Consider the following 12,234-nt stretch of genomic DNA (forward strand, 5'->3'; position numbering starts at 1 on the left):
TTTTCCCAGACACCATTTGCGTTTGACTCAAGACGATCTGATGTTTTATAAGGAATTCATTCACCATGATGGCGACACAGACACTGAGCATAGACAGCTATCCAGATGGGCAACAAGTGAGCACTTGCCCGTGTCCCACACCCCACGCAGGCCCCCGACCTGGCGCTGGTGCCCCAGCAGCGCCTGCGTGTTCACACGCGTCTACCTGCTGGAGCACCAGCAGTGCCTGCGTGTTCACACACGTCTCCCTGCAGGTGCAGGTTCCATCCCACACCCCACACAGTCCTCCGACCTGGCGCTGGGGCACCAGCAGTGTCTGCATGTTCACACACCTCTCCCTGCGGGTACAGGTTCCATCCCACACCCCACGCAGTCCTCTGACCTGGCGCTGGGGCACCAGCAGCACCTGCGTGTTCACACACGTCTCCCCGTGGTTGCAGGTTCCATCCCACACCCCACGCGGGCCTCCGACCTGGCGCTGGCTCCAACCTGGCGCTGGAGCACCAGCAGTGCCTGTGTGTTCAAACACGTCTCCCTGCGGGTGCAGGTTCAGTGTTAAACGCTCGATGCATTTATTATATCTTGGTGCTCCAAAAGATTAGGTGTAGAATTGTTCAAGTTGTTTCCTAAATGACACCAAGATTCAGTAATTTTGAGTCCCCTAAATCAGAGTTTCTTGAGAATTTACCATTTTAATGTTGGTGTTAGTAAATGTCAGTGTTACAGACGAGCTGGTTGTGCTGATGATCGCAGATTCCCGTGTTGCCTGCTTGCTGGTCTGAGTGGAGCCGGACCATCTCCTCGGTTTCTGTCCCCAGATGTGGGCGGTGGAGGGGACTCGTCTGATGACACGGGGGGTTCTGTCTGTGCTTTTCCTATCCCTGCAGGCGGCAGTCACGATACCCAGCTCCCTGCTTGAGGGTTTCGGGAGCGCCCGAGCCTGGGGCACTTCACCCACCTGTCCCTCCCCACGTGGTGAGATTTGGAGGCTGTCCCCCCCCTTTCCAAGTTAGGGCTCTCCTTGATGGACAGTTTTGTGCCATTCCTGGGATGTTTCTCATCGCAGCAATTTTGTTTTTGTTGACTTTTCACATTAATAAGTGTTTTACTTCTCAGAGAGGGAATTCAGTTCCAGGTTGCCCTCTTCACCAAGTCCTCTGCTATTTCCAAGTGATTTGGTTTCTCAGAGGCACATCTAATGGCGTCCCTGTGACGGCTTCTTGCGGGCTCCGTGCCTTGGGGACCCTGGACCCTCACATGTTCTCACCTCCGCTGCCCCCCCAGCTGACCCCCGCCCTGAGGCAGTGAGTCCAGGGAGAGCTGGGCCAGTGCTTGTAATATCTCCGCACCTCCTAGGATGTGGAAAACCATTGTGAGCATTCCTTCCAGTAAGCATTTGATTTTCTACAGTATAGACCGACCACGTTTACTTAGACAGCCCTCTGAGGGCGAACAGTTAGATTTCTCTTTTTTCACAATCATTTTTTAAAATCCTGAAATAAATCTTAAGCTTTTTAAAAAATAATACTGTCAGACTTCTCTCCAGAGATACTGTGTTTGATTGGGCTTTAGTCAGTTGCTTTCAGTTTTGGTTTATTTTTTAGAGAGAAGCTATTCCCAAGTATGCTGTTTCATCCAGAGGCATCATGGAGTGACCTGCTGGCTCTGTTCTGTCGGAGAGACGAGAACAAAGCCTGAGCCAGGCTGCAGGGCTGCGGCCCAGGCCCCCCGCCCAGGCTCCCCCAAGAGTCTGCCGCCTTGAGGGGCAAGGGGTAGCAGCCGGGGGCGGGGCAGGTAGACCCCAGACACCCCAGCCCTGAAGAAGCCAGGGCACTGATCTGCTCAGGGATAAGAGAAGTTGGTGGAGTGGTTTTGTTTTATTTGTAAACTGATTTCTTTTATGTTTAGGGATTAAATATTCTTGCCCTAAGTTCCAAAAAGCACAGCCAGCCAAAGCAATTTCAATGATAATAGCTTTAAGACTTCCTCTTATGTTTAAAACGGTTTCTTTAAACACAGCTGGTCTTTGCTTTCTAGATGCAGTGACTTTCCTTAAAGTTTTATACCTTGTGTATTCCTGAGTTTAAGGACAGGTAAGGGAGAATTCCAGCCCCATCACACATACGGAGTGTCTTGGGCTTGAGTTGTTTTTGTGACCAGCTGAGAGCATGGACTGTTTGTTTATCCTTCTCCAAGCACAGCCTTACCCACTGTGAGGATGTTACAGCAAAGAGAGGCGGACGGGTCAGATCTCATGTGCACCGGTTCCCTTCAGAGGTTTTGAAATTAATAAATGTTTCACACATCAGTCCTCTCAATTTTTAAATGGTTTGGAAATCTGACCCTCTATTTTTTTTAGCCATTTAAAAGCACATTATTAATACATTCAAAGGAGCTTTGTTGGTAGGTAGTATTCCTTACATACTATTGCCAGTTATATAACCATCTGGCAGTTTGCCATTCCACTGCTTTGAGAATAGAATACTTAGCAGCAACTTACTTTGTTTTTAGTAACAAAAACACTCTTCCTTCTCTCACAGATGCAAGTAGTCACAGAGTTAAAAACGGAGCAAGACCCCAACTGCTCTGAACCAGATGTGGAAGGAGTGAGCCCTCCCCCCGTGGGGTCTCAGACACCAATGGATGCAGACAAGCAGGCCATTTATAGGTAGTGGTGAGATGTGGAGCCTGTGGGTGTTCCTTCAGAGGAGTAATGAGGAGGAAAACCTGGTTAAACCGGAAGTGAGCTGTGGGCTGGGCAGAGTAGTGGGGTGGAATGTGATAATGCTGGGGTGAAAGTTTTCTCAGGTTACTATGTTATTTCTAGTATCTTTTTTTTTTTTAAAGTTTTAGAATATAAGTCTACATCTTAGTCAACCTTACAGAAAGCAGTCTTTAAGTGCAGATGGTTGTACTAGAGATTTCTACCACAAAGAAGGAAAAACAGCAAGTTTACCCAATTTCTCCCAGTAAACAGAAGAAGGGGGGGTGCTTCTGAACTCACCTTATGAATGGAGCATCAACTCTGGTAACAAAGCCAGACGAAGACAATAAAGAAAAAGAAAAGTGAAGACCAGTCATTATGCTTCATGAACTTTGGCATAAAAATCATTAGTAAAATATTAACAAAGTCAAGCAGCATGGAAAGAGAAGAATATTAGTGACCAGGTGGAGTTTATCCCAGGAAGCAAGACTGGTTCATCATTCAGAGATCAACCAGTGACCCACATGACATGATCCTATCAAGTGATGCCAAGAAGCATTTGACAGAAGTTAACAGCTAGTTGTAACTAAAAACAGTCAGTGCAGCAATCATAGAGGGGCACTTTCTTAACCTGATGTAGGGAAACTACAAAAAACCCTATAGCTCACATCATACTTAATGGTGGAAGATGGAATGTTTTCCCCAAGTCTGGGGACAAGGCAGAGGTGTCCACCCTGACTCCTCCTGTTCATCTCTGTGACAGAAGTTTAGCCAGTTCAGTGAGGCAAGACAAGGAAATGACATAGCCAGTTAGAAAGGCAGAAATTAAATTGGCTTTATGCACAAATGACGTGATTGTCTATGTATAGAAAATCCCTAAGTTTACCAAAGAACTTCCAGAACGAAACAATTGAGTTTAATAAGGTCACAGGTTGCAACAGCAACACATAGAAACCAATCCTATTCTTATACCAATACTGTACAATTGAAAACTGAAATTAAAAAGATAATACCATTACAAGAGCTCCAAAAAATTTTTGGTGTAAATCTGATAAAGCACATGCAGAAACTTTATGCTGCAAACTGTAAAACGCCCATGCAAGCAATCAAAGAAATCCTTAATAATGGGCATACCATGTTCGTGAATTGGAATATTCAAGATAGTAAAGATGTCCTAAAATTGATCTTTAGCTCTGCAGCAGTTCCAATGAAAATCTTAGCAGGATGTATTTATACATATAGACAAGTTGATTGTAAATTTTATATGGAAGCCAAAGAACTAGACCTGCTAAAACAATTTTGAGAAAGAAGAATGAAGTTGGAAGAGTTTGTCTACTTGATTTTCTCAGTGGAGAAGAGGTAGAATGGTGCTGGGACAACTGGACATCAGTGAGTAGAGAGAAGGTCCTTGCCTTAGTCTCACATCCTATACAAAAGTCTACTCAAAATGGAATCTGGATCTAATGTAAATTCCAGAGTTATCCAACTGGTGTTAACCATACAATGGAATATTATGTGGCCAGAAAAAGGAATGGAGTACTGACTGATACTTGTTCCAACACTGACAAGCCTTGAGAACATCGTGCTAAGTGAAAGAAGTCAGACACTGAAGGTCACATAATATATGACTCCATTTGTAAAAAATGTCTAGGACTGGCAAATATGTAAGGCAGCAGATTAGGTTAGTGGTGACCTGGGGCTGCAGTTTGGGGGAGAATGGAGAGTGACTTCTAACAGCTACAGGATTTCCTTGGGAGGTTGAACATATTATAAAATTGACTATGTTGGTGGTTGCACAACTCTGTGAATATACTAAAATCCGCTGAATTATAAACTGTAAGTGGGTGAATTGTGTGGCATGTGAATTACATCTCAGCAAAGCTCTTATATAAAACAGTGTGTATATACAACTAAAGCATTTTCATGAAAATGTAAAACACACATTTTAACATTTTTTTCTCCCCAGGCATCCACTATTTCCATTATTAGCTTTATTGTTTGAAAAATGTGAACAGTCTACACAGGGCTCAGAAGGCACGACTTCTGCCAGTTTCGATGTGGACATTGAGAACTTCGTGAGGAAGCAGGAGAAGGAAGGAAAGCCCTTCTTCTGTGAAGATCCAGAAACTGACAACTTAGTAAGTAAAATTCGTGGTTTTCATTTTTATTTCTTCTAAATTTAATATGTTCAATAAATTGTACATTTCTAATTAGAACTTTGGATTGTTTTTGGTTTTGCTGAAGAGGGGGATTTTCCAATTCTTGAGATCAGCCAGGTCTCCAGCATTCTCCAGTAACCCCTTCCTGTAGTAATCCAACCAGATGGCTTGAGCCTGTGACCTGAGTGGGCCAGGAGTTCAGTCTCTCCCGAGTGTTTGGGAAGGTCCTCCGGGATCGTCGTGCCCCCTGCCTGGCTTCCCAGGCAGTGTGTCTGAGCTCAGCTTCAGCTCTCAGCTCTTCCCTGATGGTGGACCCTGGCATTGCTCTGGAGGCCAGCACTGGTGGTGGGCGACAGACTGTGTGAAGACCTGGGGTGGAGGGGGCTGGGACCAGCTTAACAAAGCCTCTGGCGCCCCTCACAGCCTCACTTGGCCTTTCTGTCCGAAGCCAGCCCGGCTCATGAGGGCACTTCCTCCCAGGTGCATTGCTCCAAAGCACTGGGTTCTCTGTGTTTTCTGAAGGCAGTGGAGTGTTCCTTGGGGTGACGTCGCTGCAGTGCCCCAGGGAAGCCATGCACTTCAGCACTGGCAGCTCTGGTAACCTGTGTCTGGGACGCATTCTTCCACCAGATCCCCGTAGGAGTTGACCAGCTCTCAGACCACAGCCCGAGGCCCCTCATCAGCAGGGAATGGTTTTTGGAAAACTTCCCTGAATAAACTGCCCTGGTCTTAGGTGTTGTTTTTAACTTCTCGGTGTGTATCCACCGTTACAGCTAGATAGACTTTCTAGACAAGGTGTCTGACTTTGAGTCTGTGTGCTCATCTTGGAAATGGAACCAACAGCACCCGCCCTCTGGGGATGGAGGCCATGTGCGCTCTCTGCCTCTGGCCCTCCGTGTGCTGCCATCAGTGAGCAGGGAGCAGGACTGCCAGCGTGGGCCAGGCTGGCAGGGGCTGGACCCTCCTGCCCAACGCCCCACACAGGGCCAGCGGGGCTGGTGCGTGGTCATTCTCGGCATCAGCTGGCTGGCTGGCTCATTCCACGCAGATGCATGAACTGCTGCCACCAAGGTCCCAGGGGTGGAGCTGAGTTTTAGGCTGTAGGTTCACAGGAAGTGGTGTTTGTGGTACTGGTTCATCACTAGTATCCACGTTATATACTTCTGGGAGGCAAATTACTCCCAAATTTAGTGCCTTTGTATAAAACTGAAGAACTTTTTAGGAAGACTGTAAGAGAAAATCTTTAAGATCTGGGGCTAATCTAGGGCCAGGCAGAGAGTTCTTAGACTTGACACCAAAAGCAGAATGCATTGCAAGCAGAGTTGGTAAGTTGAACTTCTTCAAAATTTAGAACCACCTGGGATGTAGGTACCGATTCATCCTCGTTTACAGATGAAGGAACAGGAGCAGAACCAGGGTGAGTCACCCAAGGGGACCGAGGTTGAGCCTGGCAGCTCCCAGACTATGCCTGCCGTCTGGGAGGCAGGCCTCCCCCTTTACTCACCAAGTGAGCCCGACACCAAGCCACAGGTCAGCATAGCTGAAGTGCTTGGTGGTTCTGAGACTCTGATGTCTTCCTGCTTCTGGTCCTGGCAGCTCAAGTGGCCATGTCTGTACAGGAGACTTATGTGGTGATGATGGCTGTTTACCCCCCTGCTCCCTGGTTCTTGTCTGAAAGTTTCGATTTTCTTGCTTCTAGATGGTAAAAGCCATCCAGGTTCTGCGTATTCATCTTCTTGAGCTGGAAAAGGTTAATGAACTGTGCAAAGATTTCTGCAGTCGCTATATTGCTTGTCTAAAAACGAAGATGAACAGCGAGACTCTCCTGAGTGGGGAACCCGGCAGCCCTTACTCCCCCGTCCAGTCCCAGGTACTCACGTCAGGGCTGCACGCCTGCTGGGTCACCGCGGTGTCAGCAAGGGTGAAGCGTGTGGACATCCAAGGCCACTGGCCCGTCAAGATGGGGGCGGAGCGGGGGGGCTGTACTCAGCTGTCCTGCTCTGAGGAGCCTCCAGCTCTCCGAACATGGCCTGTGCTGGGGACACACGTGGCCCCTAGGGCCAGAGAAACCGCCCGCCTGGGCTCCATGCCGCGAACCAAGTGGGCCTGAGTCTGCATCCTACCCCAGAGCCCAAGGCGGAGCACCAGTCATTTCTTTGTTTCTCATTTTGCAATGAATATATTAAATTAATAATTTAATTAATTAGTTAATTAATGATTTAATCATTAATAATAATTTATTTATTTATAAATTTAATTATTTAAATTAAATATTATGGTAAAGTACACATAACACAAAACTTACCACCTTCACCATTTTAGAGTGCCCAGCTCGGGTATTAAGCAGCCTCACATGCTTGTGCAGCCATGCTCACGATCATCTCCAGAACACGTATCTTCCCAGCCTGAAGCCCCGTCCATGAAACTGACCCCTCGCCCTCCCTTCCCAGCCTGAAGCCCCGTCTGTGAAACTGACCCCTCGCCCTCCCTTCCCAGTCTGAAGCCCAGTCCCCATGAAGCTGACCCCTCGCCCTCCCTTCCCAGTCTGAAGCCCAGTCCCCATGAAGCTGACCCCTCGCCCTCCCTTCCCAGCCTGAAGCCCCGTCTGTGAAACTGACGCCTCACCCTCCCTTCCCAGCCTGAAGCCCCGTCCCCATGAAGCTGACCCCTCGCCCTCCCTTCCCAGCCTGAAGCCCCGTCCCCATGAAGCTGACCCCTCGCCCTCCCTTCCCAGCATGAAGCCCCGTCCCCATGAAACTGACCCCTCGCCCTCCCTTCCCAGCCTGAAGCCCCGTCCCCATGAAGCTGACCCCTCGCCCTCCCTTCCCAGCCTGAAGCCCTGTCCCCATGAAGCTGACCCCTCGCCCTCCCTTCCCAGCCTGAAGCCCCGTCCCCATGAAACTGACCCCTCGCCCTCCCTTCCCAGCCTGAAGCCCCGTCTCCATGAAACTGACCCCTCGCCCTCCCTTCCCAGCCTGAAGCCCCGCCCCATGAAGTTGACCCCTCGCCCTCCCTTCCCAGCTTGAAGCCCTGTCCCCATGAAACTGACCCCTCGCCCTCCCTTGCCAGCCTGAAGCCCTGTCCCCATGAAACTGACCCCTCGCCCTCCCTTCCCAGCCTGAAGCCCTGTCCCCATGAAACTGACCCCTCGCCCTCCCTTGCCAGCCTGAAGGCCTGTCCCCATGAAACTGACCCCTCGCCCTCCCTTCCCAGCCTGAAGCCCAGTCCATGAAACTGACCCCTCGCCCTCCCTTCCCAGCCTGAAGCCCCGTCCCCATGAAGCTGACCCCTCGCCCTCCCTTTCCAGCCTGAAGCCCAGTCCATGAAACTGACCCCTCACCCTCCCTTCCCAGCCTGAAGCCCAGTCCATGAAACTGACCCCTCGCCCTCTCTTCCCAGCCTGAAGCCCTGTCCCCATGAAGCTGACCCCTCGCCCTCCCTTCCCAGCCTGAAGCCCTGTCCCCATGAAGCTGACCCCTCGCCCTCCCTTCCCAGCCTGAAGCCCCGTCCCCATGAAGCTGACCCCTCGCCCTCCCTTCCCAGCCTGAAGCCCAGTCCATGAAACTGACCCCTCGCCCTCCCTTCCCAGCCTGAAGCCCCGTCCCCATGAAGCTGACCCCTCGCCCTCCCTTTCCAGCCTGAAGCCCAGTCCATGAAACTGACCCCTCACCCTCCCTTCCCAGCCTGAAGCCCAGTCCATGAAACTGACCCCTCGCCCTCTCTTCCCAGCCTGAAGCCCTGTCCCCATGAAACTGACCCCTCGCCCTCCCTTCCCAGCCTGAAGCCCTGTCCCCATGAAGCTGACCCCTCGCCCTCCCTTCCCAGCCTGAAGCCCTGTCCCCATGAAGCTGACCCCTCGCCCTCCCTTCCCAGCCTGAAGCCCTGTCCCCATGAAGCTGACCCCTCGCCCTCCCTTCCCAGCCTGAAGCCCTGTCCCCATGAAGCTGACCCCTAGCCCTCCCCACCCTCAGCGTGTGGTAACATTTCATTGAGGTTGTCTTTCACATTAGCCATCAGGGAAATGGCAGCCATTTTTTCATATGCTTATTTCCATCTGTGTATCCTCTTTGGTAGAATGTCTACTCATGTCTTTTGCCTATTTTCCAACTGGATTTTTAAAAAATTGTTGACCTTTGAACATTCTAGATCCAAGTCCCTCATTAGATATATTGTTTGCCAATATTTTCTCCAAGTCTACAGCTTATCATGCATCCTCTTAATAGGGTCTTTTGCAGAGCAAACCTTTTAAATTTTGATAAAGTCCTATTTATTAAATCTCCTTTTATGAGTCACACTTTTCAGTGCCAAGTCTAAAAACTCTTTGTCTAACCCTAGATTCCAAAGATTTTTTTCTCTTACTTTTTTTTCTAAAATGTTTATATTTTACATTTAAACCTGTGACCCATTTTGAGGTTTGTTTTTTTGCCGATGTTTGTCCATTCACTCCAGCGCTGTTTGTTGAAAAGGCTATACTTACTCCATAGAATTACATGTGCACTATTGTCAAAAATTAGTTGGGTATATTAGTAGGGCCCATTTCTGTGTTCTATGTTATGTGTATCTAGACTGTCTAGTTTTGATTCCTGCTGCTATTCAGTTCAGTTCAGTCTCTCAGTCGTGTCCGACTGTTTGCGACCCCATGAACCGCAGCATGCCAGGCCTCCCTGTCCATCACCAACTCCCAGAGTTTACTCAGATACGTGTCCATTGAGTCGGTGATGCCATCCGACCATCTCATCCTCTGTTGTCCCCTTCTCCTCTTGCCCCCAATCCCTCCCAGCATCAGGGTCTTTTCAAATGAGTCAGCTCTTCGATTCAGGTGGTCAAGGTATTGGAGTTTCAGCTTCAGTATCAGTCCTTCTGAACACCCAGAACTGATCTCCTTTAGGATGGACTGGTTGGATCTCCTTGTATCCAAGGGACTCTCAAGAGTCTTCTCCAACACCACAGTTCAAAAGCATCAATTTTTTGGTGCTCATCTTTCTTTATAGTCCAACTCTCACATCCATACATGACCACTGGAAAAACCATAGCCTTGACTAGACGGACCTTTGTTGACAAAGTAATGTCTCTGCTTTTTAATATGCTGTCTAGGTTGGTCATAACTTTCCTCCCAAGGAGTAAGCGTCTTTTAATTTCATGGCTGCAATCACCATCTGCAGTGATTTTGGAGCCCAGAAAAATAGTCAGCCACTGTTTCCACTGTTTCCCCATCTATTTGCCATGAAGTGATGGGACCGGATGCCATGATCATAGTTTTCTGAATGTTGAGCTTTAAGCCAACTTTTTCACTCTCCTCTTTCACTTTCATCAAGAGGCTCTTTAGTTCTTCTTCATTTTCTGCCATAAGGGTGGTGTCATCTGCATATCTGAGGTTATTGATATTTTTCCCAGCCATCTTGATTCCAGCTTGTGCTTCCTCCAGCCAAGCGTTTCTTATGGTGGACTCTGCATATAAGTTAAATAAGCATGGTGACGATATACAGCCTTGACATACTCCTTTTCCTATTTGGAACCAGTCTGTTATTCCATGTCCAGTTATATGTGTCTCAAAACTGGGTAGGTCGATTTCTCCTAGTTTATTCTTTCTCAGAATTATTTTTGGCATTCTAGTTCCTTTGCCTTTCCTTGTAAATTTTATAATTGTTGTTCAGTTGCTAAGTCGTGTCTGACTCTTTTCGACTCCATGGACTGCAGTATCCCAGGCTTCCCTGTCCTTCACTATCTCCTGGGGTTTGCTCAAACTCACATCCGTTGAATCGATGATGCCATCCAACCACCTCAGTCTCTGTCACCCCCTTCTCCTCCTACCCTCAATATTTCCCAACATCAGGGTCTTTTCTAGTTAGTTGACTCTTTGCATCAGGTGGCCAAAGTGTTGGAACTTCAGCTTCAGTGTCAGACCTTCCAGTGAATATTCAGGGTTGATTTCCTTTAAGATTGACTGGTTTGATTTCCTTGCAGTCCAAGGGACTCTCAAGAATCTTCTCCAGCACCATGGTTTGAAAGCATCAATTCTTTGGCACTCAGCTTTCTTTATGGTCCAACACTCACATCCGTATATGACTACAGGAGAAAACATAGCTTGGACTATACAGACCTTTGTCGGCAAAGTGATGTCCCTGCTTTTTAATATGCTGTCTAGGTTTGTCATGGCTTTCCTTTCAAGAAGCAAGTGTCTTTTAATTTCGTGGCTGCAGTCACCATCTGCAGTGATTTTGGAGCCTAGGAAAAGTATGTCACTGCTTCTATTTTTCCCCCTTCTATTTGCCATTAAGTGATGGGACAGGAAGCCATGATCTTAGTTTTAGTTATCTTTTCTTTGGTACAGTCTTTGGCTAACTTTGGTATTAGGATAATATGTTTCATGAAATGAATTGGAGAGTATTCCCTCCTTTTCTGTTTTCTGGAAGAGATATGTAGAACTGGTGTTAATTCTTTAAATGCTCGACAGAATTCTCCAGTGATACTACCTAGGCCTGGAGATTTCTTTTTTGGAAGTTTTAAAATTACTAATTCAGTTTCCTTATTAGTTATAAGGCTATTCAGATTATCTGTTTCATGCTGCATTTTGCACTTTGCAGATGTCAAATTTATGTGTGTTGAGTGTTTACAGTAGTATTCTTTTTTCATCTTTTGATGTCTTTAGGGTCTGTAATGATCTCCCCTGTTTCATTCCCATTATTGGTAATTTGTTTTTCTCTCTCTCTCTTTTTTTTTTCTGTCAGTCTTACTAGGGTTTTGTCAGTGTATTGATCTTTGCAAAGAACCAGCTCTTATCTCTGCTTTGTCTGTTTTTCTATTTTCAATTTCATTATTCCTGTTTTCATCTTTATTTTTTCCTTCCTTCTGCTTGCTTTGGTCTAATTTTGCTCCTCTTTTTCTGTGGTCCTGATGTGGGAGCTCAGATGACTGATTTAGGTGGCTTTATATTTATGCAGCAAACTTGATGTAGACTGACCGGAGCTTTTATGTTCAAATCGATGTGATGGCACACAGAGGAATTATCTCTGAAGGATATCCACATAGGCTGTTTAACCCCTCAAATGTCTGGGTGCCTGCCCTCTGCCAATCCAGTGCTGGAAGCCAGGTGCAGAGAGCCTGTCCTTTGTCAACTCCCAGGGCAGCCATCACAGAAAATGGATAAATTAGCCCATTTGGATCTGGCTTCAGATGAGTAGATCCTCCAGTGTGGTGTTACAGACATTTGCATGGCTCTTGCAGTCGGCCAGGCGCAGACCCGGCACCCCACACACCTGAACCCTGGGGGCTCTGGTGTGCTCTGCGCAGAGGGAAGGGCAGGTACAGACTCTGCTGCCCAGGGTGCACCCCCGCCCCGCCACAGCCCCAGCCTGTGGCATCTTCTTCTGA

The 12,234-nt window shown here is 47.8% G+C and overlaps 1 protein-coding gene across 6 annotated transcripts in view; it reads left to right on the forward strand.

The window, feature by feature from the left end:
- PKNOX1 (PBX/knotted 1 homeobox 1) overlaps positions 1 to 12,234 on the forward strand; it is a 47,498-nt gene that overhangs the window by 18,836 nt on the left and 16,428 nt on the right. For 4 of the 6 annotated variants that reach the window (XM_065942733.1, XM_065942736.1, XM_065942735.1 and 1 more), the window contains exons 3-6: positions 10 to 116; positions 2,541 to 2,668; positions 4,671 to 4,842; positions 6,563 to 6,733. In XM_065942733.1, coding sequence (XP_065798805.1) covers positions 66 to 116; positions 2,541 to 2,668; positions 4,671 to 4,842; positions 6,563 to 6,733 — 522 coding nt within the window. In that variant the 5' untranslated portion in view covers positions 10 to 65. The other 2 variants (XM_065942738.1, XM_065942739.1) reach the window with 2 other exon arrangements.

The sequence above is a fragment of the Muntiacus reevesi genome, chromosome 8, assembly GCF_963930625.1.
Source record: "Muntiacus reevesi chromosome 8, mMunRee1.1, whole genome shotgun sequence".
Lineage (NCBI taxonomy): Eukaryota > Metazoa > Chordata > Mammalia > Artiodactyla > Cervidae > Muntiacus > Muntiacus reevesi.